This window comes from Mobula hypostoma, chromosome 1 (assembly GCF_963921235.1).
Source record: "Mobula hypostoma chromosome 1, sMobHyp1.1, whole genome shotgun sequence".
NCBI lineage: Eukaryota > Metazoa > Chordata > Chondrichthyes > Myliobatiformes > Myliobatidae > Mobula > Mobula hypostoma.
In genome coordinates, this window is record NC_086097.1 from 133,140,043 (window position 1) to 133,167,138 (window position 27,096).

General features: G+C 42.6%; 1 protein-coding gene across 9 annotated transcripts in view; it reads left to right on the forward strand.

Moving 5' to 3' along the window:
* mbpb (myelin basic protein b) overlaps positions 1-27,096 on the forward strand; it is a 189,474-nt gene that overhangs the window by 41,259 nt on the left and 121,119 nt on the right. For 4 of the 9 annotated variants that reach the window (XM_063055832.1, XM_063055818.1, XM_063055880.1 and 1 more), the window contains exon 3: positions 13,957-14,022. In XM_063055832.1, the coding sequence (XP_062911902.1) occupies positions 13,957-14,022 (66 nt within the window). Of the gene's footprint in view, positions 1-2,819; positions 2,976-13,956; positions 14,023-17,648; positions 17,837-27,096 lie in introns of all 9 variants that reach the window. The other 5 variants (XM_063055842.1, XM_063055853.1, XM_063055873.1 and 2 more) reach the window with 4 other exon arrangements.

Sequence of the window (27,096 nt, forward strand, 5' to 3'; positions counted from 1 at the left end):
GCCAGTGAAGCAGTACACCATCACAGATATCCGGCCAGTCCTGAGAATGACAGGTTTAATGTACGAGGACTGTTTGATGTTTCTGGGTCTGTACAGTACTTATTGGAGTTCAGAAGGATGGGGGGGAGGGGCTTCCCACTGAAGCTTTTCAAATACTGAAAGGCCTGAAGAGAATGGGTGTAGAGAGGATGCTTCCATTAGTAGGAGAATCTCAGAATAAAGAATATCCTTAAAACTGAGGAGGAGTTTTTTCCGTCAGATGGTGTTAATCTTTGTAATTTATTGCCAGTGGCGGCCTGGTCATTTGGTGTAATGAAGGCAGAGACTGGTAAATGGATTAAGAATAATGGGGATAAGGTGAGAGAATGGGGTTTGAAAAACATCAGCCATATTTGAATGGGGCAGACTTGATGGCCCAAATGGCCAGATTCTGCTCCTATATCTTAAGGTCTTAATCAGAGTCCAGAATGTAATGACTTCTTTCGGAGCTAATACAGAATAGACCTTTGTTCCTAGGAACTCATCCTGAGTGCAAAATGAGGAGGCAGCTCTGTTCCCTCTAAGCTGCACGGGAGCATGACGGCGCGGTAGCTGAAATGTTCCCATGCACATAGTCTTTGTTGCCACACAGCTAGAGTTGGATACAGTTAGAAAAAGTTGACAAAACACGAAAGATTTTCTGTTGCACAGAACCATTTTTTCTTTAAATACTGTTCTGAACTGGGATGGATTTTTTTTTTGCTACTTTGCACTGTGACATTTCATTCTAAATTATGCAATGTGACATACAGAAAATGGGTTATAAATTTTAGGAATGACAGAGTCAGAGCGTGACATTGTCTGATGCCACAGTACTCCCTTGTGTTTTAATCACTATTTTTTGATTATATTTTTTAGTGTCAGAAATAGCACTGAACTGGGATGAATGTGAATGAATTATCTGAGGGTTTGCGCCAGTTCTGCTGATGATTATTATTATTATTGTAGGCTGCTGGTCTCAGACTGACCTCCTGTCATCCATCAAAATAAGAGTCCAATTATTCTTCCCCAAGTTAGCATGTTAGGTTGAAAAGGAGACACAAGACTGCAGATGCTGGAATCTGCAGAAACAAGCAATCCAGTGGTGGAACTCAGTGGGTCGAAGAGCATCTGTGAGAGGAAAGAAATTGAAGATGTTTTTAGTTGAAACCCTGCTTCAAGACTGAGAAAGATACTGTAGACAAAAAGGACACTGATTTTAGAGTTTAGGGTAAGAGATACCAGAAGAAGCAAGGATTATTTTTTTTTAATTCACCCTTATTTTTAAGAGGTACAACATGGTTACAGGTCCTTCTGGCCCCAAGAGCCCACACCACCCATTTACACCCATGTGACCAATTGACCCTTGTGGGCAGAAACTGGAGTACAGGGAGGGAGCCTACGTGCTCCTGGGGAGAATGTACAAACTCCTTGCAGACAGCAGCAAATCTGACCCAACATGTATTGCCATTACTGCAATTCTGTCACTTGAAAATCGCGATGAAGGCCACTTAGCAACAGAACTAGTAGAGCTACTGCCTCAGATTCTATCGTCTGCAGCACTTTCATGTCTCCACCTATCATCTCCCAGCTTATGTCGTTTTCTTCATCTCCCTGTCCCTAACCTTATTCCTTCATTTGCACATCAACCCCAGCTCACCTGGATCCACGTGTCCAGATGAAGGCTGGATCCAAAATGTCAACTGGTCATTTTCCTTTAAGATGCTGCTTGATCCACTGATTTCCTCCAGCAGATTGTTAGTTGCTCCAGATTCCAGTATCTGCAGTCTCTTGTCTCTGCCTATCACAATGCCAGATCCTGCCTCACTCCTTCCCGATCTCTATACTGGCTAACATCTGTCTACATTGTCAGTCCTGATGCACAGCCATTTTGCCTCCAGTAGCTGGTTGTTTGCCCCATCTGTAGTTCTTCCAGGTACATATTTTGGATACGGCAGCTGGTCTGCCTGAGACTGCAAGACATTGCAGAGTTGTGAACACAGCCCAGTCCGTCAAGCAAACCAGTCTCCCCTCTCTTGACTCTGTCCACACTTCCTGCTGCTTTGGGGAGATAGCTAACATAATCAAGGACCCACCCTACCCTGATCATTTTCTCTTCTCTTTTCCCCTCTCCCATCAGGCAAAAAGTACCGAACCAAGGACAGATTCTATCCTGTTATCAGACTCTTGTGCACTAAAGCTGTATTCTTGGTCTCCCACTTTACCTCTCCGTGGCCCTTACACTTTTTGTTTGCCTGCATTTCTCTGCAACACTATCTGCTGCATTCTATTTCTATTTAATACTATATTAGGAACTCAGTAGGTCGGGCAGCATCTATGGAAATGTGGAAACTATTGTCGTTTTGGGTCAGGACCCTTCTTCAAGACTGGAGGTCTTAGCCTGAAACATTGGCTCTTTGTTCATTTCCATTGATGCTGCCTGACCTGCTGAGTTCCTCCAGCATTTTGTATTTGGTGCTTTGAATGTCCAGCATATGCAGAATTACTTGTGTTTAGATATGACATTGTTTTCTTTCTATCATTTTCATTGCACCTTAGCACAATTGACAATAATAAACTAAATCTAATTTGTAGCACAGGAAATTTGTACTGACTACAGCTCTTTATTAAAAATGAGTTTATTAAGGAAGGTAGCAAGCAGTAGAAGAACTTTGATAGGCTTGGAGATACAATTATTGATTCTAATGGATCTTTTAAGCCCCCACCCTGTACAATCCTGTGTTTTCTGAATGTACTGGAAATGACTAGAGTGCACATTGATAATTTTAATGTTGTTTCAGGGCTCTGGAAAAAACGAGATACGTCAAGCTTTGGAAGCATTAGGACTGACCTTGGTGGCTAAGGGATTGAAACTTCCAGCATCATAGCATGTTTATATTTTGCTGCAAGTTTAATTTCTGACGTCTTTTCAAGCTTGAATTTGAATCCTGTTTTAGGTGAGTGTGGTTCCTGCAACTCCCCCATTCCTTTTTTTTTGTGTGATTGATTTTAGGAATTGGTATGCCATCTCTGTGGATGCACAAATACATAGAACATAGAACAGTACAGCACAGTACAGGTCCTTTGGCCCACAATGTTGTGCAGACCCTTAAACCCCGCCTACCATATAACCCCCACCTTAAATTCCTCCATATACCTGTCTAGTAGTCTCTTAAGTTTCACTAGTGTATCTGCCTCCACCACTGACTCAGGCAGTGCATTCCACGCACCAACCACTCTCTGAGTAGAAAACCTTGCTCTAATATCGCCCTTGAACTTCCCACCCCTTACCTTAAAGCCATGTCCTCTTGTATTGAGCGGTGGTGCCCTGGGGAAGAGGCGTTGGCTGTTCACTCTATCTGTTCCTCTTAATATCTTGTATACCTCTGTCATGTCTCCTCTCATCCTTCTTCTCTGTAGAGAGTGATGCCCTAGCTCCCTTAATCTCTGATCAAAATGCACACTCTCTAAACCAGGCAGCATCCTGGTGAATCTGCTCTGTACCCTTTCCAATGCTTCCACATCCTTCCTATAGTGAGGCAACCAGAACTGGACACAGTATTCCAAGTGTGGCCTAACCAGAGTTTTATAGCGCTGCATCATTACCCCGCGACTCTTAAACTCTATCCCTCAACTTATGAAAGCTAACACTCCATAAGCTTTCTTAACTACCCTTTCTACCTGTGAGGCAACTTTCAGGGATCTGTGGACTTGTACCCCCAGATCCCTCTGCTCCTCCACACTTCCAAGTATCCTGCCATTTACTTTGTATTCTGCGTTGGAGTTTCTCCTTCCAAAGGGTACCACCTCACACTTCTCCAGGTTGAACTCCATCTGCCGCCTCTCAGCCCACTTCTGCATCCTATCAATGTCTTTCTGCAATCTTCGACAATCCTCTACCCTATCCACAACACCACCACCAACCTTTGTGTCGTCTGAAAACTTGCCAAACCACCCTTCTAACCCCACATCCAGGTCGTTCATAAAAATCACGAAAAGGAGAGGTCCCAGAACAGATCCTTGTGGGACACCACTAGTCACAACCCTCCAATCCGAATGTACTCCCTCCACCATGACCCTCTGCTTTCTGCAGGCAAGCCAATTCTGAATCCACCTGGCCAAACTTCCCTGGATCCCATGCCTTCTGACTTTCTGAATAAGCCTACCGTGTGGAACCTTGTCAAATGCCTTACTAAAATCCATCTAGATCACATCCACTGCACTACCCTCATCTATATGCCTGGTCACTTCCTCAAAGAACTCTATCAGGCTTGTTAGACATGATCTGCCCTTCACAAAGCCATGCTGACTGTCCCTGATCAGACCATGATTCTCTAAATGCCCATAGATTCTATCTCTAAGAATCTTTTCCAACATCTTTCCCACCACAGACGTAAGGCTCACTGGTCTATGATTACCCGGACTATCCCTACTATCTTATTTGAACAAAGGGACAACATTCGCCTCCCTCCAATCCTCCGATACCATTCCCGTGGACAGCGAAGACATAAAGATCCTAGCCAGAGGCTCAGCAATCTCTTCCCTCACCTCATGGAGCAGCCTGGGGAATATTCCGCCAGGCTCCGGGAACATAGCCATCCTGGGGTATTTTAACAACTCCAAAACCTCTTCTCCCTTAATATCAACATGCTCCTGAACATCAACCTCACTCATATTATCCTCACCGTCATCAAGTTCCCTCTCATTGGTGAATACCAAAAAGAAGTATTCATTGAGGACTTCGCTCACTTCCACAGCCTCCAGGCATATCTTCCCACCTTTATCTCTAATTGGTCCTACATTCACTCCTGTCATCCTTTTTTTTCTTCACGTAATTGAAGAATGCCTTGTGGTTTTCCTTTACCCTACTCGTCAAGCCCTTCTCATGCCCCCTTCTTGCTCTCCTCAGCCCCTTAATCTCCTTTCTTGCTACTCTGTATTCCTCAATAGACCCATCTGATCCTTACTTCCTAAACCTCATGTATGCTGCCTTCTTCCACCTGACTAGATTCTCCACCTCACTTGTCACCCATAGTTCCTTCACCCTACCATTCTTTATCTTCCTCACCGGGACAAATTTATCCCTAACATCCTGCAAGAGATCTCTAAACATCAACCACATGTCCATAGTACATTTCCCTGCAAAAACTTCATCCCAATTCACACCTGCAAGTTCTAGCCTTATAGCCTCATAACTTGCCCTTCCCCAATTAAAGATTTTCCTATCCTCTCTAATTCTATCGTTTTCCATGATAGTGTTAAAGGCCAGGGAGTGGTGGTCACTGTCCCCCAGGTGCTCACCCACTGAGAGATCTGTGACCTGATCCGGTTCGTTACCTAATACTAGATCTAGTATAGCATTCCCCCTAGTTGGCCTGTCAACGTACTGTGACAGGAATCTGTCCTGGACACACTTAACAAACTCTGCCCTGTCTAAACCATTGGAACTAATCAGTATTAGGGAAGTTAAAGTCACCCATGATAACAACCCTGTTATTTTTGCACCTTTCCAAAATCTGCCTCCCAATCTGCTCCTCTGTATCTCTGCTGCTACCAGGGGGCCTATAGAATACTCCCAATAGAGTAACTACTCCCCTCCTGTTCCTGACTTCCACCCATACTGACTCAAAAGAGGATCCTGCTACATTACCCACCCTTTCTGTAGCTGTAATAGTATCCCTGACCAGAAATGCCACCCCCACTCCTGTCTCCCCCCCCCCTTTTAAAGCACTGAAAGCTAAGAATATTGAGAATCTATTCCTGCCCTGGTGCCAGCCAAGTCTCTGTAATGGCCACTACATCATAATTCCATGTATGTATCCAAGCTCTCAGTTCATCACCTTTGTTCCTGATGCTTCGTGCATTGAAGTACACACACTTTAGCCCTTCTACCTTACTACCTTTACACCCTTTATTCTGCTTCTCTTTCCTCAAAGCCTCTTTTTACGTTAGATCTGGCTTTACTCCATGCACTATACTTGCAGTTCTTGCATGCCCTTTATCCTCCTCCACCTCACTATCTGCTCTAACACTCTGGTTCCCCTCCTACACGGCTGTCCTGCTGAAAATTTGTAGATTAATTTTGGTAGGGATGTCTGAGGCGATGACTCGTATGGGATTTAAATGCCAGTAGGGAGAAGAGTGGCCAAAAGGCTGCCTCTGGCTGCAGATTGCCGTCAGACTATGACTGATGGGTTTGCGGTATCAATGGGTCAGGAATGGAGGTGAAGTATTAGGATTCAGATAGAGACCACGTATGATCTTGATTGGACGGTGGAATGGGCTCAAAGGGCAGAATGGCCTCTTGCAGTACAGACATTCCTCAGGCTATAACAGAATTCGTTCTTGAGAACTGTTCCTAGCCTCCTGAGGTTCAAGCCTACAGTCACTGAAAGTGGTCACGACGGTAAAGAGGGTCTATAGCATCCTGGCCTTCATTAGTCAGGGCATTGAAACGTTTACCAGGGTGCTCCCTGTATTAGAGAGTATGAGTAGTAGGGGAAGGTTGAGCGGTTGTTTACTCTATAAGGAAAACTTGATAGAGAATTCAGATTGGGAAGTGTAGGTAAGGGAGACATTCAGAATCTTTTTCCCAGAGTAGAAATGAGTACAATAGAACATGAGTTTAAGATGGGGGGAGCGGTTTAAAGGAGATGTGCGTGTAAGTTTATGGCAGGTGCCTGGAATAGGCTCAAGTAGAAAATAACCAAATAAGTCTGAAGCCAAAACAAAACTTGCTTGTAACTATCTTGATGTAATACAGGCTATAAAAGAGTTTCAGACAATGATAGAAGCACGGCTAGAAACAGATACAATATTGGTGTATAAGAGGCTTTTAGATAGACACACAACTATCCTGTAAATGGATGGATATGGGTCATGTACCGGGAGAAGAAAATTAGTCTAATTTGGCATCATGTGTGGCACAGACATTGTTAGCCAAAGGTCCCTGTTCCATGTTCATTTTTCACTTGAAGGACAGCCTCCATTGGTCAAGGAGTGGTCCATTTGATGTTGCATCCTAACTGTATTCACGATAGGCTAACCAGTTCGCAAGTCAGGGCAGTATGAAATGGAGAGCATGGTGTAGAAGTGCCCATGTAGCAGGCCCCCCCTCTCTACACATCTGATGAACCCCAAAGAACAGCAGAGACTGATGCAGTTTGGTACCAGTGCTGTCACAGGAGTTTCCGGTCAGTGTTGAACTCAATGTAGGACTGCTTTAGGGACTCCAGCTCCAGATTTTTCCTTGGGGTTTACTCCTAAAGCCTTCACTGTGAGTTGGTGTAGTCTCAAGGCAGCAGGGGATTGAGGTCAGAGATTTTCTTCTCTTCGATGAGCTGCGAATCCCATCTGCCCCAAGTGACTGGTTTTATGGCGGCGGTAACTCACCTTCGCCCCTTCTTTCAGTAGAAACGATTCTGTGGGGCTTTGTAGCCAAGCCACATGTGAAGGCCAGGAGCTGGACTTCGTTGTTAGAGACTATTTGAGGCGCACACCATTTGGGAGCATTTAATAGGTGGTGGGATTTTATCCACATTACGCCGCAACCCTGGTTACAACAACCTTAGGGAGCCTTCTGACTTGTAAACTTAGAACAATGAGAGTGTGTGGGTGAGGATCATAGAAACAGCTGTGGTGACTGAATGAGCAGGTGCCACAGACAGCGTAGCGCTTGGTACAACACTGTTACCGCTCGGGTCATTTGGAGTTCAAACCCGGCCTCATCTGTAAGGGGTCTGTGTACGCCCACCCATGAAATATGTGGGTTTTCTCCAGGTCCCCTGGTTTCCTACCACAGTCCAAAGACCTACCAAGTAGGTTAATTGGTCATTGTAAATTAAGTTGGTGTTAAATCAGGTTGTCAGTGGTCAAGGACGGTTCGGATCGAAGGGCCTACTCTGCACTGTATCACTATATACTTAAATAAAAATAGTCGCTAGTTAATCTCACTGACTTCGTTTGCTCAGTATTTCTGGTCCTGCTCACCTTGTCATTGGTCAGGGCATTGAGATGTTTACCAGGATACTCCCTGGATTAGAGGGTATGATTAGTAAAGGGAGGTTGGGAGGTTGGGCGGTTGTTTCCTCTTTAATGCTGCAGACTAAGGAAAACCTGATAGAAATGTAAAAGTTTGGGAGGCATAGGTAAGGGAGATGGTCGGGCATTGAGATGTTTACCACGATACTCCCTGGATTAGAGGGTATGATTGGTAAGTGGGGGGGGGGGGGTGAGCAGTTGTTTACGCTGATGCTGGAAGCTAAGGAAAAGCCGAATGGAAATTTTTAAAGATTAAAATGAATAGGTAAGAGAGACGGTCAGAATCTTTTATCCCAGTGTAGAAATGTCAAGTACAAAGGGGAAATGTTTAAAGGAGATGTGCAGTGTAAATTTATTTTACAGAGGTAAAACTGTATCACTGTGTAAGTAGGGATCAGGCTGTAGCCAGTCTCACTAACTTGGTAGTCTCCTCAGCCCTTCCAGTCCTGCTCGGCTGGTCCCAACCCATGATTGTTGAGGTTCAGGAGTGGGCAGATTGGTGGGGAGAAAAGGCACATGGAAATGCTCTGTTCCCACCTGGCAAATGCATCTGTCGTCTCCCAAATGTACATTCTTGAGTAGAGGGTGTCCATTAGTCAGGTGTTTAGGGGGACCTGTTTTCCAGGGAATAAAAGCACAAATAACAAGTGTAATAGATGTTTGAAGTTCCATACATGAGGTTTAATCTCACTGCGTATATAGTGCAAGACATAATCTAACTGCAGGGAGCTGATTTTTTTTAAAAGTGCACATGTTCCAAAAGAGAAACTGTTCTCAAAAGCTATGAGAGGTTAGCAGGTTGAGGAGGAATGTCCTAGAAATCCACAAACTAGAAGCTTTACCCGGTGAAATAGGTTTCCAAGTTTAAGTAAATGTGGAACACCCAGCTTTCCGACAGATGGCAGAGAACAGATGATCACACTACACTATGCTGGCAGACACAAGAAAGCTGGTATGGTTTTGTATGTCAGAGGGAAATTAATCCCATCATTGTCAAAAATGGCTTTGTAGCCTGCATTATGTTGAGATTTTTACAAGCAAGTTTTGTTTTGGCTTCGGGCTTGTAGAATTATTTTCTCTTTGTCAGACTTGTTTTGAAAGATTTTCCCATCTGAGGGGATGGGTGGGTGGGTTATGCTAACTCTTGCAGTTCAACTGGCTGATGTATTTTCAAAAACATCATTATAGATAAACTTTAATATGTATAGATTGCTGTGAAGAAAGCAGGATCTCTTCTGACGCTAGTTGGTTGTAGCTCTATAAAGCTCTGTACCCCAGAGAACACTGCTTGGCTCCTGCTGTCTGCTAGGTTAACGGGTCTCCTGAACTGCTAGCGGTGTGAAATTATGCTGGGCTCCCCTCTGTTCAGTGGTTGGTTGGTAAGTTGATGGAGAAGATCCTGAGAGGCAGGATTTGTGAGCATTTAGAGAGGCATAACATGATTAGGAATAGTCAGCATGGTTTTGTCAAGGGCATGTTGTGCCTCTCAAGCCTGATTAAATTTTTTGGGAATGTGACTAAACACATTGATGAAGGAAGAGCAGTAGATGTAGTGTTTATGGATTTCAGCAAGGCATTTGATAAGGTACCCCATGCAAGGCTTATTGAGAAAGTAAGGAGGCATGGGATCCAAGGGGACTTTGCTTTGTGGATCCAGAACTGGTTTGCCCACTGAAGGCAAAGAGTGGTTGTAGACGGGTCATATTCTGCATGGAGGTTGGTGACTAGTGGTGTGACTCAGGGATCTGTTCTGGGACCCCTTCTCTTCGTGATTTTTATAAATGACCTGGATGAGGAAGTGGAGGGATGGGTTAGTAAATCTGCTGATGACACAAAGGTTGGGGTGTTATGGATAGTGTGGAGGGCTGTCAGAGGTTACAATGGAACATTGATAGGATGCAAAACTGGACTGAGAAGTGCCAGATGGAGTTCAACCCAGATAAGTGTGAGGTGGTTCATTTTGGTAGGTCAAATATGATGGCAGAATATAGTATTATATGGACCTTGAGGTTCCTCATGGTAAACTGCTCTGTGATGTTAGATCACATAGAATCCTGGGAGAGCGGGCTAATTGCATACATAATTCACTTGCTAGTAGAGATCGTGGTCAGCTGAGTAAGTAGGCCAAGAAATGACAAATGGAGTTTAATTTGGATAAGTGTCAGTTGTTGCATTTTGGAAAGTCAAATTCAGGTGGGACTTTCAGAGTGAATGGCAGGGTCCTGGGGAACACTGAAGAACAGAGGGACCTTGGAGTACAAGTAGGTGGCTCACTGAAAGTGGACTCACAGGTCTACAAGGTAGTGAAGAAGGCTTTTAACACACTAGCCTTCATAAGGCAAGGTATTGAATGTAAATGTTGTGAGGCATGGTGTGGTTGGGGCCACACTTGGGAGTTTTGTTCAGTTTTGGTCACCCTTGCATTAGGAAAGGTGATAACCTAAAAAGAGTGCAGGATAGATTACAAGAGTGTTGCCAGGACTTGAGTGACGGAGTTTTGGAGATACTGGACAGTTTAGGTATTCATTCCTCAGAGCATGGAGGACTGAAAGGTGATATAGAGGTGTACAGGGTCATGAAGTGCATAGATAAGGAACGTGGTTGGACTTTTGACCCCCCCAGAGTTGGGGTATCGAGGACTAAAAGGCATAGGTTTTGGGTGGGAGTGGAAAGATTTAAAAAGAACTTGAAGGGCAGCTTTTCTACACAATGTTTTGGTGTCTGTGTTGTCAACTATCAAGGAGGTGGTTGAGGAAGATACAATAACACACTTAAAAAGACAGTTGGACCGGTGCATGAATTGGAAAGGTTTTGGAAAAAATGAACCAAATGCTGGTAAACATGACTAGCTTGGATGGGACATCTTGGTTGCCATAGACTAGTTGGGCTGAAGGACCTGTTTCCATGCTGTATGACTCAATAATCTCAAAATACGAGGTAGGCCATTTAAGACTGAAATGAATAAAAATCACTTCACTCCAAGGTGGTGAATCTTTGGTCTTCTTTACCCCTACAGGAAATGAAAGTAATTCAAAACAGGTTGATATATTTCTGGACAGTAAGGGAATTAGTGCAGGAATAGAAGATTTGTGATGTTCTAATGAATGGTGGAGCAGGCTCCAAGGACCAAGTGGCCTATCATGACTCCTGTTTCTTAAGTGCATCTGTCCCTAACTGCATCAGCCCCGATGACAGTTTAGACCCACCTGCATTGCTGGGTGAGACATTACATACATGCCAGACCAGATATGAAGGACAGATTTTCTTCCTGAATGATATCAAGATAATCCATAGTTTTTTAGTTATTCTTACTTGCTCTAATACAGGAATCTCTTCGTTTCTTGAATTTTAATATAGTGGTGGGGTTTGAACTTGTCTCTGGATCGGTGGACCTGAATTTCTGCTGTTGGTCTGGTCCATCATGCTCTATCTTTGCTCTGTCAATACCATTAACAATGTGAAGAGACTAATTCTGGTTGCTTGCATATTTTTTCTCAAGCTTGAACCAATGATCCAAAGATCCTTGATGTGACTTGACTATAAATCTTGGATCAACAGAATTGTCCAAGGTGTCTGTGCCAGAGAGTCAGCTGGCAAAATATTAATGTGAAATGGAGATAGGTTATTTGTTTTATTCTTGCTGAAATTACTTCTGAGTTCCTGAGAAATATATACATTTATTTTACATGTCGATTCATTTGTCCTGCACACACAAGTGATTTGCATTGGCACTGATATTTAATGGCCATATTCAATGCCAAAGCAGTGTGGTTTAGTTTGAACTGAATGGAACATGATCTTTGTGGGACAACTGCTGACATCTATATACTGTAGAAAGGCATTATGGTCATTATTGGTGAGCAGGGTGAAAGGGACTTGTTTAAAAAAAAATACTACTACTTACAACGATGCTTTGTGAGGCACAGAGAGATCTGTATTTACTGACAAGTACCTTTATTGTTCAAAGTAACAAGTACATAAATTCATACACTAAATATCTTGTGTGCACACCCACTAAGTATCCCTGACTCTCCTGAACAGTCAAAGAATAGCAAAGGTATTACCCAGGCAAAGGAATTTACGCTGGCCAGGCGTTCCTCATTGTCCCAGTTCACTCGCCACGTGTTTCACACAGGGTTGCTTACACTTGTATCTGCAATGGTTACTCTTCAAAGTTACCGCTACCAGCACACACAGTGTCCACTTTTATATCCATTCCTTATCAATTCAAATATCGCATTCCAGTGTCATTGGCCACAGGACGTGTCTGTCTTTTAACACCTTGTTATTGGCTCTGCTCCAAGCCAGCATCAATTTATTGCCCTCTTCCCATCAAGTGACAGTCGATAATTTATGGCTCTTTGTTCTCAATCAGCAATGAGCTCGAATCACTTCAGGCAGGCATCAACCCCAACATTCACAAACCTGCATGTTATAGCCAACCAAAGAACATCTCACAAATAATTCTTATTTGGAAATGATCTCCAGTCCAGCAGATTACCTGAAGAATCATTGTGTCTTCTTTAAAATATTGATCAAGCCCAGCATGTCAAGATCACAAAATAGAGAATAGAGTGTCTTCACAAAATGGCAGCCTCCATCCCCAAGCATGCGTCAAGAACAAAGACTGCTTCCACTGTCCTTGATTCATTTGAATTCACTGATTTGTAGATTGTCATTCTTTCTGGCCAACAGACTCATTAACTCTGACTAAAAGTTTACTGAATCTATTTATTGTGAAATTTGATAGGGTGGAAGACTAGAGCAAGACAAAGCATCTTGTTCTGAGTGGGAAGATTGGGATGAGAACCAGAATGTAATGATTGGGGCACACACAGCTGAAAGTTCTGTCAGTTAAGATGAAGCCATCGTTATGGCAAAAGAGGATCTCTTGGAAGAATTAGTCTGGAAAACCTTGTCATCAGAACAGATGCAATGGAGCTGGATAACTTGAGTGAATGGAATAGACCATTAAAGAAGGAAGTGTAGTTGAGATTACTGTGGGAATCAATGTGCTTGTGCTGGGTATTTGTCACTCATCTATTCCCAGGATGCAAAAGTCCAGGAAGGGAAGGGAGGACTTGGAGGAGGATGATGTGAAAGGGCGAGCAGTAGAAACTGACTGAAAAGTTAATGACATTTTTGAGTTCTGTGAAAGTGCAGGAGACAACACCAAACCTGTCATTGATTTATTTGGTGGGGGGAATTGTAGGAGGGGCCATAGGGGGACTGAAATGAAGAATGTTCTATCTGTTCACACAGAGCTAGGCACAGGGTGGACCCATACAAGTTCAGAATAGAAAACTGGAAGGCATCAGAGTTTTTTGCAGATGTAGATAGGAAGGAACTGAGCAAGAATGCAGGGCTGGAGGACAAGAATAGAGTCAAGGTGAGGAGAAATGGTCCCTGAGATGAGAGGAAATGGGTCTACTTGGACAGTACATACCCCAATCAAAGTGTCTCCTACAGATCCATAATACTTGAGTTGATTTTCTCCACCCTGCCCCCCTCCTTGCTTTAGACTCTCAAGGCAGGAAAATCAATCTCTTGCACTCTGTCTGTGCCTCTTTCTTCTAAACGCCAACAAATCTGAGCTCATCTCTTCCTCCATAAGTCAACAGCTATCTTCACATGAATTGATCTAGTGGACCCTACAGGGGTCCCTTAAGTAACTGTGCTTTTTATTTTCATTAAACTCTGCTATGGAAGAAGACATCTGCTCAAACTCACTTGCAATAAATGCAATATTTTATTTGTAAATTGGTTACTACTTTTATGCACTAACTTTATATAATTTGTGTACAAGATCTTCGTATGCAAATAGAACATGATGGATGTAACTGACAAGTTTTTAAAGTTTTGCTGTCAAATGATGTGCTGTTTCTTGTTCTCTCTTAGCAGAAATTCAGGATGGGAAACCAGACTGGGAAACATGAGCAACTTCAACCTACTTCAGGCGAAAAAGTAAGGAAGCATTGATGTAACCTTATTTTTTTTAAGTACTATTCTACAACCTGGTTCAGTTGTTTTAACATTAGATATCCTATAAATCCATCCAATAGTTCAGTGGGTTTTGGGTTCACTTTGAATATGTTTAGATTTTCAAGGACATAAAAGAACGGCAGAAAAAGGTAGCCAGCAGGCCCTTCCAGTCCTTCCACCGTACAATGTGATCATGGCTGACCTATGCTGCCTTACCACTTCCCTAAGCCCTCAATTTCTCTTTCTTTTAAATATTTTATCTCCACTTTTATCTATTGATCTGCTCTCGCCATCCTTGGGACGGAGAACTGCAGACTTTCTAGATGCAATGCAAGGTGTTACTAGGCCACCATTCACAATATTAGACCTTACAGTTCAGCCCTTCTCTCACTGAACAATGTGATGATTTATGAAAATAATTCTCTTCAACAGACTATGAGCAAATATGAAAGTCATTGTGGCCCTTCACTAGTGTTCCTAATCGCTAGTTTAGTAACACAATAACCACTTTGCCTATTTTCTACTAAATTAGACTTTTTTGTTCTAATTGTGTTTTTTTTTTAAAAACATTGTTTTTAATTGTGACTGCTGCTTGTATGTTGCTATGTGCCTACGATGCTCCTGCATGCAAGTTTTTAATTGCACCTGTGCGTATGTGTACTTGTGCATATCACAAGCTTGACTTTGAGAGTGCTGGAAAGGTTCACCAGAGCTCGCCTGGAATGGCGGGCTGTAGTTACATTGAGAGAGTGAATAAAATAGATAATATCAGTGTGACATCAGTTTTTCTTCTGCAAAAGAAAACCTTTCATGAGCAGGAAGTTAGAGGGTTTGTTTGTTTTTCTTTGGGCAGTTTCCCGCTCCTTGATGCGTGGTGGTGGGTGAGCCTTAAGGTCTTGTCATTTCTCCCCACTGAGTTTTGTTCTGGCTGCATCCACCTTTAACGTATCCGTCGAAATGTACTCCTATACCTTGTGATATGGTGTTCTCTGGCGTTCCCTTGAGGGCTCTGAAAACTGCAGGATTTGTGGCAAGAGCAGTTGGCTCCAGCAACAACTAGAACTTGTCTCCACATGTCCTTAGAAACTGCTGGTAGAGCACAGATTGTTGGGTTATTCAGGCTGTATGGGACATGGTCCACAGCATTCCTCACCTGCACCTCACATTCCAAGAGTGTCTCATTTCAAAGTAATGGTATTCAGTTCTGGTTGCTGAAGGATGTGGAGGTTTTACCAGATGCTGCCTATGAGGAGAGGCTGGATAAAGTGGGTTCTTTTCTCTGGAATGATGGAGACTGAAGGGAGACCTGAGAGAAGTATATAAGATTGAGAGGCCTATGTAGTCAACTGATGTTTTTTTAAAAAAATTATTTTCCAGGGTTGATGGTTCTAATACTAGAAGGCATATATTTAGGGTGAGAGGGGAGAGTAATGCAGAATTTATTTTTTTTTTAGTGCAGTGTGTGCCTAAAATGTGCTACCAGAGGGTAGTGGAGGCAAATCCCACAGAGGATTTTTAGGCACATGAACAGAGAATGGAGAGATAGGATATGTAGGCAGAAGAGATTAATTTAGTTTGTCACAACATTGTGGAGTGAAGGGCCTGTTCCTATGCTGTATTGTTCTTAAAAAAAAATAAACACAATAAATAAAAATTTCCTCATAATTTTTGCCTGGCCTACACATTCTTAGTGTTATCAGACCCATGCATTTTTAGTGTCATTCAGTTAACACATTCTATATAAAAAGCTCCAAAGTCATTCAAATGGCCTCTTCTGCAAGGATAACCAAATATTTGAAGTGTGTATTGTACTGCAGGGTAGCATCCTTTGCAGAAGCTGCTTCCAAATGCTTGTCACCACAAGATTTCCAAATTGGACGTGACTGTCTGATTCATAATATTGTGGTGTGGAGGTAACTGATGAGCTTCATAAACAGGAAGTAGTTGCAGAAGCCAGCAGCCTGCAGCTTGCTCTCTCTGTTTGTAAGCCCTACTGGGCCGTCTGATGTGGGCTTCTGGTAACCCAAGACTTGGTGCAAAAACAGAGTTACCCTCCCATCTATATTCCACGAACTCCAAGAGTTAAAGGTAAAGCTCTTAAGATCAGGGATTTTCTAAAGAAAATAGAGAGGGGAGTAACATTTTTTTAAAAAGCGCAAAAAACAACGGAGAGTAGGCCATTTGAGCTTTGCAGCCTGCACTATCATTTTTCAAGCTCAAGACTGAATTTTTAACGGTGCTATTTCCCTAACATGTCTTCATTTTTTTTTGCTTATTACCTGAAAAGATCTTCAGGGGATATCTGTCTAATGGGAGCATCTAGATCTAGGGGGGGCATAGGTTCAAGATGAGGCCTTTGCATCATAAGACAAAGATAAAATGAAATGATATCTCTCAGAAGGTCTGTCGTTAGAAACGTCTTTGTCAAAGACTGTAGAGCGGCCTTTGAGCACTTTTAAAGCAGAGGCTGATAGAGCAACATGCACAAAATGCAGGAGGAAATCAGCAGGTAAAGCAGCATCCACGGAAGTGAATAAACAATTGATGTTTTGGGCCAAGACCTTTCTTCAGGACTGGAAGTGAAGGGGGAAGTTGCCAGAATAAGAAGGTGCGGGGAGGGAAGGAGAGAGAGCGAGCTACAAGATGATAGGTGAAGTCAAGTGGGTAGGAAACGTCAAGGGCTGGAGAAGGAGGAATCTATAGGAGAGGAGAATGGACTCTAGGGGGAAAGGGAAGAAGGAGTGGCTCTAGGGCGAGGTAGATAATTTCTTGAGTTTAGAACATAGAATTTTACAACTCAGGAAATGGCCCTTCGGCACGTGATGTTTTGCTAAATTAACTAGCAAATTATGCCGAATCCTTTCTATCTGCATGTCCATATCCCTCCATTCTCTGCAAATTCTTAAGCAAAGAGTTAAAAGGGTAAAGGCGAGTATGTGAGAATGTGGTGTTGGGTTACAGTCCGTAAAACCATGATACTATAAAATTGTGGAGCAGTTGCAAATGGCTTACTTCTGCTTATTCTTGTGCAGGGTCTGTGAAAATTGTTTTGTCAAACTTGCTACACAGTTAAGGAGAGTAACACCCACAAAAACTCTGACCCATGTGTCACCAATGTGACACAACTGTCAAAGGACCAGAATGTACGGTGATTCATTATCATACTATTATGAGGAATGGGAGAAAGAGTCTGGCTATAAAACAAAGACACAGCCAAGGTGGGAAGCTGCCCATATGAATGGGCAGTGACTGTAACCAGGCTGAGGTGAAAACGTTTCATTGTTAAATGCGACCTTTTTCTTTGTGCTATGTCACAGCCTCGTAATCTTGGAATATCCAAGATGAGGACCGTTCCAGTCGTCAGCCTTCCATACTGCCTTGCCCATGGCTGTTGAATTCATTGCTAGCCTTGGCATTGAACTGTGACTGCACTCTGAACTATGCAATATATCTGTTCTAATCAGTTTACTACCTGATCTCAAGACTAAAGGATGAGGATTCTTATGCTGAATGGTGAGGGGAAGGACTCCAGTCTAGTAACGATGGCTCTAGTCTTGTTCTGATGAGAGTCTCAAACTAAAGCATGGATCATCCCTTTGCTTCCATAGATGCTGCCCATCCTGCTGAGCTCCTCAGGCATTTAGAGTGAGAGAAGATCTCACTGAAACTCCGTTACTCTCTGGACCATATGGTTTTCCCCTGACAGAGGAGTCTGGAGCGAGAGGGGTGGAGGAGTTCACAGAACTACAGGCGATTCTGCAAATGCTGGGAATCTTGAGCAACACACAGATGCAAGGTGCTGGTGGAAGTCAGCATCTACCGGGGGGAGGGGGAATAAGACCACATATATAGGAGCAGAATTAGGCAATTTGTCCCATCGAGTCTGCTCCGAATAAAGTCATTGTTTGGGTTCATTCCTCCATAATTCCAAAGTCTGCAGACACTTGTTTCCCCATGATTACTTTAGGTTGGGAATATAAATGTAGACATCATTGGCCGAGAGGCCTGGTCCTGTGCCATACTCTTCTATAATTTTGCCCCTCAGCCTCTGACACGCCACAGAATTCAAAACAAGTTTGTTCAACGTAAGCAAGAAATTGATTAGCTGTAGGTTTTATTTGTTTTGAGTTACATTTGAATCTCCAGATTGATGCTATAGTGTGCAATTAGGAAGGATGAATAGTGTCAGAAGGGACCTTGCATGCACCCAGTGACACATCAGTGAGAGCAATCTCCTTGTATAACTGCTGGGGTATTTTAAGGAACATTGCTCCTGCAAGAGCTCACTGGTTAAGAATCTAACATTCTACATATGTTTTGAAGTGTGGCTGTGTTAATTGTTCTACCGTCTGGGCAAAGCATGTTGAGGGCAAGAATCTAAAACAAAGTGGAAAGACATAAATTTGCTACGTTACAAAAGTAAACAGTACAAAGCAGAAGGAATAATGGTAAAACATTCATGGACTGTTCAGAAATATAGTGGGGAAGAATCTCTCTGAATCATTGAGTTGGGTCTTCAAGCCCCCCGTACCTCTTCCCTGTTAGTAGTAATGAGAAGAGGGCATGTCTCAAGTGGTGAGGTCTTTAGTTGAGGCACCAGCTCTTGAAGATGGCCTGTATAGTGGGGAGGGTTGTGCCATGGTGCACAGAGAGACTACAACCCTTTACAGTCCCTTGTAATCCAGTTCATTGGCGCCTCCATACCTTGCAACCAGTCAGAATGCTCTCCACCTTAGAGAAACTTGCAAGAATCTTTGGTGGCATATCAAATCTCTTCGAGTGCCAAATGAAGTAGAGGTGCCTTTGTAAGAGCTGACTCTAATATAACTGGTGTAGCTGAAAACCCAAAATGGGGGGTGTGGGGGGGGGAAGGGGTAGGTGGGGAAGCAGAATGTTGGGATATTTCAGAAGTGCAAATGGAAAAACATTTGTCTGTTGAGACAAGTTACAGGCAAATGAGAAGGAAATGTGGCATAGCATCTACTCACACAGCTACCTGCAGCTTATTGCCTTCAAGTTGCAGAATAATTTGCTTTGCAAAGGAAGGTGAGAGAGGAAAAAACAATGGCTGACACAGTTTTAGTGATTTAAAGATTAGAGACAACCGGTTAGGGGAAGTGTAAAGAGAAGGTGAAATCTGCATCATTTCCTGCCACTGTACTAAAACCAAGCCAAGATTGTTTAGGAGTGAGGCAGAACTGAAAATGTCAAAAAGGAAAGTGGTGTATTTGGTTGTTCAAGGACACTAAAGGGGCCAAAATCTACAAATGGAGTTCTGATACAGGTGCTCCCATACTTCCCTATTCTGTGACTAATTCGTTTAAATCTGTGCACACTTTTACTAAGGGAAATAGATTATTGGGCTACAGGCTCTCAACCCATTCTTTCCAAATCCCAGCCCTCTATCACACAGCTTGTTTCTCATTATCCACACACTCCTCCCACTAGGTGCCTTCCTCCATGTGCCTACTATATACCTCATCATGGCCATTTTACCTTATTCTCTACCCCACTGCACTGTGCTTAGAAGAATGGTCTGACCTAGGTGATGTAGCTGTAGTTTCATTATTTTTCCACTTTTTCACGATGAACTGCATGAGCTCCAAGGTATGTTCTGTGTTTTTGTGATGGCATTGTACTCTTTCCCAGATATGTGCTTCTCTATTATCATTTCCTTGACTCATCTTCATTTTGATTTGGTCTGAAAGTCTACCATACTGTTAGATCTTGCGGGGGCCGGGGGGGGGGGGGGGTGGCGGTGAATTTATTTTTATGAATTCATTGAAAACAGATAATCCTCCAATATTCTGCATTAACAAATTGGGTAATACACCTGAGGAGATTTAGTGAGGTAATTACATAGGTAGATGAATACTTTTTCAGGCTCTCAATTTTTAGTAAATTGTGGACTGGTCTGGGATTTTTCTTTTGATTTGCCATGATGCACAATGTTTTGTAGATTAGCTCAAAATACAACTTCAATACATTTTAAATTTAGAAAATGAGACAGTAAAATGTGAAAATAGTTGTGGAGGATGAATACTTTTTCAAGGCACTGTTATTATAAAATAAGTGGATGGTTTTATCTTTGTGCTACAATGTAATACTTTTAAACTGCAGTACTAGGAAATTATCAGGTGTCAGCTGTGCTTCTGAAACTGTTCACAAACTTGGTTATGTTTGACACATTGCAATGATTAGATTAGATCTTGCCTTTTACTCCCTTCCTGTACTCCATCGTTAATTCAAATTGCTGGCATGGTTTTACAAGCTGCTGTGCATAACATCTTTGCAACATTGAACAGAAACTGCAAAGCATTGATTGTAGTTTTTTAGTTGAAACTGGCATCTCTGAGGTGAAGCCAGTTCAAAAAAGAATCAGTAAATGTCAGCCACATGTTAATGAGCAAAAAGAGAACCAAAAAGGATCTATTGCTTTCTGGGTGTATATGACAAATAAACTCTTCTCGGAATAAACCAAAAGTAAACTGCCTTTTTTTTTGTTATTTATTCAAGGTATATGGGTTTTGCAGGCACCGCCACCATTTAATTGCTTGTCGCATGGTGCTGTTGACGGTGGTGAGGAAGTGTGTTCTTGAAGCATTATGTGGGTATATCCATAGTGCTGTTAGGGAGGGGGCTTCATGTTTTTGACCCAGGGATAGGAAAGGAACAGCAAAATATTTCCAAGTCAGAAAAGTGTGTAGCTTGGAGCACAACTTCAAGCTGGCAGAGCTCTCGAGCTTTTTTTTTGTCAGTGTCCTTCTAGCTGGTAGTGGTTCTGGGTTTGGAAGGTCTTACTTAAGCTGCTGGAGTGCATCCCATAGATGGTTCAAACTCGGCCACTGTGCAGTAGTGATGATGTGTATGCCTGTTGGTGGGCATGTCAAGTGGGCTGCTATAGAAGAGAAATAATATAAGGTTTAGTCTTGGGTAGAAAATGAAAAAAATGTATTAAAGATTTCCCTTCAGACATTGGTCAATCAGCTTTTGACATCTTTGTGTGTTCTGGAAGGGATTTGGTTTCTTCCCTTTTGATACTGCAATCTGATGGTCACGTTCTCCAATGCTGTCCCCGTATTTGTTATGTGCTCATACATCTACAACTTTGTGGTGCCTTCAATACAGTAAAGAAGTTACTTTCTACTTTAAGCCCAATGATACATCGACCTGTTTGTGATGTTGAGAGGAATCAATATTGGGCCGGAATTGCAAGTAAGCTGCTTTGCTCTTCAAAGTATTGCCATGGGGTCTTATGGATGCACCTCTGGGAGAGACAGAGCTTCAGTTCAATGTCTCTTTCAGAAGGCAGTTCTGGTGACCAGTGGAGGACTGGGGGAGTGCTGCTGAGATGAAGTTCAAGCATGGGTAATGAACCCACAACTGTCAAGTAATCACACTACTGTGAGGAACAGTTTGTGGTGAGGGAGATGCTGCTCTTTCTGCTGTGTGGTTGTGTTATGTGGCTGCAGGAACTAGTTTGAATTCTCTCAGGTTTATTTGCATGGATTGTGGCTACCGGTGCCCTTTTTTTTTCACTTCTTGTAGGTTCTCCAAGTTGCACACCATCCTGATTTTGGAAAAACTTTGCTGTTCTTTAATATCATCCTGTTTTCCCCTTCCCTACAATGCTATGGGAGCACTGTCACAAGGAGGACTGCAGCAGTTCAAGAAGGCAGCTCTCCTAAACCTTCTCAAGAGCATTTGGCGTTGGGCTATGAATAGATAAACTGAAGGAGGCATGGAAATTGGCACAGCATATAGAAACCAGAATATGAGCAATGTCCATAGCAGGAAGAGAGGACAGCTGTCCAGTGGAGACTGCAGCTTGCTCATGCCTGTCACTACCACTCAAAATTGAACATCAATTTCTCAAACAGCAATTTCTCTTCCCCATTCCCCATTCAGGCTCCCCACTTGCCACCTCATCTCACCTGCCCATTACTTCCTGCTGGTCTCTTCCTCCTTCTCTTTTCCCCATCGTCCACCTCCTTTTCTTATCTGATCCTTCCTTCAGAACCTTTACCTCTTGCATCTATCATATCCACCTTCTCACTTCATCCCCTTACCCCACTCACCCACATCCCCTCTGGTTTCACCCATTGCCTACTTCTACTCCTTCCCCTCTCCCCACTTCTTCCCCCTTCCCCCTTCGTTTCTAGTATTGAGTAGTTATAGTAGTTCATGTCTTCCCCCTTTGTTTCTAGTATTGAGGAAGGGTCTTGGCCTAAAACATCGACTGCTTATTCCTCATCGTAGGTGCTGCCTGAGCTGCTGAGTTTCTCCAGCATTTTGTGTGTTACTCAGACTGAAATGTTGTCTGAGCCTACATGCTTATGATGCTGCTACAAGCAAGTTTTTCTTGTACTTGTACCTCACTGTATTTATGTCCATGACCATAAACTTGACTTGATCTGACACTGGCTACTGAAGTAAAAAGCTTCATCAGACAGTGTTCAATGGCAACACTTGGGCACATTTTATCATTTAAACGCTTAAACAGTTTAAGAAACTAACATTTATGTCTTTTGATTCTTATAAATAAGTTGCATTTCTGATGTTTATCCTACTATTAGTTCGGGGGCCCTGACTTTCTTAATATTCTTAAACTCTGAATAGCATCCAGAAGTTCCCCCTTTTGTATATAATTAAGAAGACAGGCAGGGTTATGATTTACATATAGTAAATAAGACATGAACAGTACAATTCCTTTATGAAGCATTACGAACACCCCATTAGAAAAGAGATGGAGGAATTTCTTTAGCCAGAGGGCATTAAGTTTGTGGATTTACTGTTGGTTGTCTGGGCTGTCTATCTTTGTGACACTGCCTTCCAGAGCAAAAAGAAAGTGAAAGGATTCTCCAATTGGTTGACACCCAACTGTCAGTCAAAGAGCCTGTTAGACCATCCCCACCAAATACAGGACCATAAGACATCTGAACATAATTAGGCCATTCTGTCCATGGCTGATTTATTAACCGTCTCACCCCCATTTTCCTGACTTCACCCTGTAAGCTTTTACGCCCTGACTAATCAGAACCTATCAACATCTGCTCTAAATGTGCCCAGTGACTTGGCCTCCACAGCCATCTGTGGCAATGAATTCCACAAATTGACTGCCCTCTGGCTAAAGAAATTCCTCCTCATCTCTGTTCTAATGGGGTGTTCGTAATGGTTAACAAGGAACTACTGTTCATGTGTCCAATTTACCAGGTTTAAATCATGATTGTGCCAGTGTTCTTAATTATATACAAAAGGGAGAACTTCTGGATGCTATTCAGAGTTTAAGAATATTTAGACCAAGTAATGTGCATTCTATTCAATTGCCCAGGCATTTGGGAGAAAGGCTAGGGAAACCATCTCTGGTTTGTCCATGATGTCCAGCCTTCTCACACCCTCTAGAGGTTAGGAGGAAGCCTGTGCTTTTCCTTTGGCAAGAGGTCAGTTATAAGCTGGCTTGACCCTCTCAATCATTCAGAAACAGCAATGCCAGAAGGCAAAGATGAACCAGAGGGCAGTCAGTCACTTTGGCCCAACTGATCCATGCTGACCTTGGTGCCTGCCAAGCTAGTCCCTTTTTCCCTGCTTTTTTTCCTCATATTTCTCTAAACCTTTCCTATACTTGTCCAGAAGTTTTAAAATATTGTATGTGCTACAACCAACTTCTGACAGCTTGTTCCGAAAACGCACCGCTGTCTGTGTGGAAAAATTTGCTCCCCAGGTCTCTTTTAAATCTTTTGTCTCTCACCTTATGCCCTCTTGTATTTAGTTCCTTCCCTGAGGAAAAAGACTGCATAGATTCACCTTGTGCTCCTTGCGGTTATGGAAACTACACCAGTGCTGCTTCACTGTTTGCAACTCTTGTATGCTCTTCACACCTGAGCTACCTTCTGTGATCTCAATCCTTTTGGTCAGCCCCGACCTTGCCGTACAGTCATAAGCTTGGACTCTTGCAGAGGGAGTGTCTAGACACTGTATCTTCCCACCACATTTTCCTCATTGCCCTGGCAGCCTTTGGATGGCCTCTTGGGTTCAATCCCAACCTGTATGGAGCTCGCATGTTCTCCTTATGACAGCATGGGCTTACACCAGATGACCCGGCTTTCTCCCACATCCCAGAGGTTAGTTGGCCACTGTAAATTGCCCTTTGTGTAGGCAAGCAGTCATATCTGGGGGTGGGGGGGTGGAATTAATGGGGGGAAATGACATTTCGATCTGCAATAGTCTTAAGGGACACGAGGAAATGTGTAAATATGCAGCGGTTCTGTAATGTTGAATGGGAGAAGGGAAAATGTTACTTAAAGCCTTTCTGCAGTCAGGAGGACATCTGCAAGCTCTGCATAAAGATCCTGAGAAGAGAAGTGCAGCTCCCATCTCCCCATGTGCACAAAATTGGACAATATGACTTCTCCCTTTTTATTTTCTAGTAATACAAATTATTTTGAGAGATTGGAGCTGCTTTTGGTACCATACACAACACTCTAGTGTAACAAATAAGGGTGAACTGTTAGTAGCAAAACTAAAGGTGAGCAGAAAATGGCATCAGTTTTGTGGATATTTCAGAATCATGAGTAATAACGACATGGAAACAGGCTCTGAGGGCCAACTCGATCATGCCAGTGAAGATGTCTGCCCAATTTGGCCCATAAACCCCCTCAACCCCTGTAATCCACATACTTATTGAAATAAGACACACAAAATGCTGGTGGAATGCAGCAGGCCAGGCAGCATCTATAGGAAGAGGCAGTGTTGACGATTCGGGCCGAGACCTTTCGTCAGGACTAACTGAAAGAAGAGATAGTAAGAGATTTGCAAGGGAGAGGGGGAGATCTGAAATGATAGGAGAAGGCAGGAGGGGGAAGGATGGAATGTCTTAATGAAATGTCTTTTAAATGTCATTATTTGCACCTACTTCAACCACTTCCTCTGGTAGCTCCTTCCATAGACCTGCCACTTTATACGTGAAAAAAGTTGCTCTTCAGATTCCTAATAAATCTCTCCCCTCTCACCTTAAATCTGTTCTGTCTAGTTCTTGATTTTCCCCAACCCAGCAGTAGCAGATGGTGTGGCCCAGAGCAATCAAAGCAACCTGCTGGAAGAATTAAGTGGGTCTGGCAGCAACTTTGAAGGCAAAAGGATAGTCAATATTAATTAGTAAAATGCATGCGTTGACACAAGTTGTTGCTGAGATTCTGTGTCCAATGTACAATGAATATTAGCGAGTCTTCTGCTCTCTACTCAAGAGCTCAGCATCTCAATATGCAGAAGTTATTAGAAGCACAGAAGCTATTTTAAAAAAAAAAAATGCCCAGTCAGTGGATTGCACCCATGTTATGATTTGCATCTGGAGTATTCTTGTGTTCACTCACTCTGAGCGAGATGTTGGAAGATCCATTCCAAAGATGTGCAAAAATCTAGGCTGATACTCCAGTGCAGCCGCGTCTTTCAGGTAAGACGACATGTTGATGCATCTGCTCGGGTGTATGTTGCCTTCGGGTCCTATGCTGCCTTCTTAAAGAAAAGAGCTTTCTGTTTTCTTGACTAATATTTAAACTTCATTTAAGATTAATAAAGCTCCTTAATTTAAGTAATTTTAAATTGGGCATCAGCCAATCTTATTGAGCTGTTTCTATTTTCTTGAAAATTTAAAATCTGCAGATTCTGGAAATATGAACTGAATGTGCTGAAAACACTCAGCAGTCAGGCAGCAACTGTGGAAAGCGAAACAGAGTTAATGTTTCAGACCTGATATCTTTTGCCATTTGTGTTCTGACCTGCAGTGATTGGTTTGCATTTGTAGAATTAGTGTGATGTAGGAATGGGCTATTCAGCCTATTGAGCCAGTTCCATGAAGAGTCCTGTTCAGACTATTGTAATCGGTAAGTTGGTTTGTTATCATCAACAGTACTGCAGTACAGTTTGAAAACTATATGTACACCAGCTATACAGATCTTCCCAAAACCGAGGTACACTGAGTTAGTACAAAGGGAAAAGCAATAGCAGAATTCAGAATATAGTGTGAAAGTACAGGGCAGGTAGAGAAATAAGGTGCAAGGGTCATGGCAAGGTAGAGAGGAAATGCAAAGAGGCCACACATCCTGGGATTTGGGGCAAAAGGCAACCTACTGGAGGAACCCAGTGTGTTAGATGGTCTGTAGAGGCAGAAGACGGTCAATATCTTGTGTCAGAATCTTGCTTTAGGATTGGTGCATTATCTCAACCCAAAAATTCGACTGTCCCTTTGCTTCCATAGAAGTTGCCAAGTCCACTGAGGTTTTTGGACCAGTTGCTTTTTCATTCTTGCCTAATAAGTGAGTTGGCTAGTATAGTTATAAGATGAGACAACTGATTTCTTGTATAAAAACATAGTCTCAAGTTAAAAATATTTACAGCTAGCAGTCAAGGGTAATGCTGTGGTTCAGAGTGCATCCAAATTAGTGGTGAAAGGAAGGGTGTGGTGTTAATGTGTGTTTGCAGTTGCTTTCTCAGTAACTCACGATGTTTGATAGTCTCACCGTATTAGACTATTAATTTATTGATCAATACATTTAAGTAAAACATCTTTTGAATTCTTTATCCTTAAGGTTTATGGCAGCTGGATCACTGGAGATATTTAAAACCTGATTGGATGGTTTTTGAAAGAGTGGGGAATTGAGAGTTACAGGGAACTGGGACAGGAAAGATTAGAGGCCTGTGGCAGAGCAGCTATGACTGTAATTGATATTTCAGTAATATTTGAATAATCTTTGTGTATATACGCAAGATTACTCAAATATTACTGAAATATCAAATACAGAAATAAAATCATAGCTGCGCTATATTTATTTATTTATTTATTCATTCATTCATTACTGGTTATGCATAAACATGTGAATTGCATACGTCATTGCACTACCATGTGATAAGTGCATGCCTTGCTTAAAGTAAACACGGAATGTAAGCAGGACTCCCGTGTTTTCCTTTGAATTAGTTTAATGTTTTGAAGGTGCAAGACGTAATTTAATGGTGGGGCAGGTTTGAGGAGCTGAGTGGCCAAAATTAAAATTGAATGCAGTG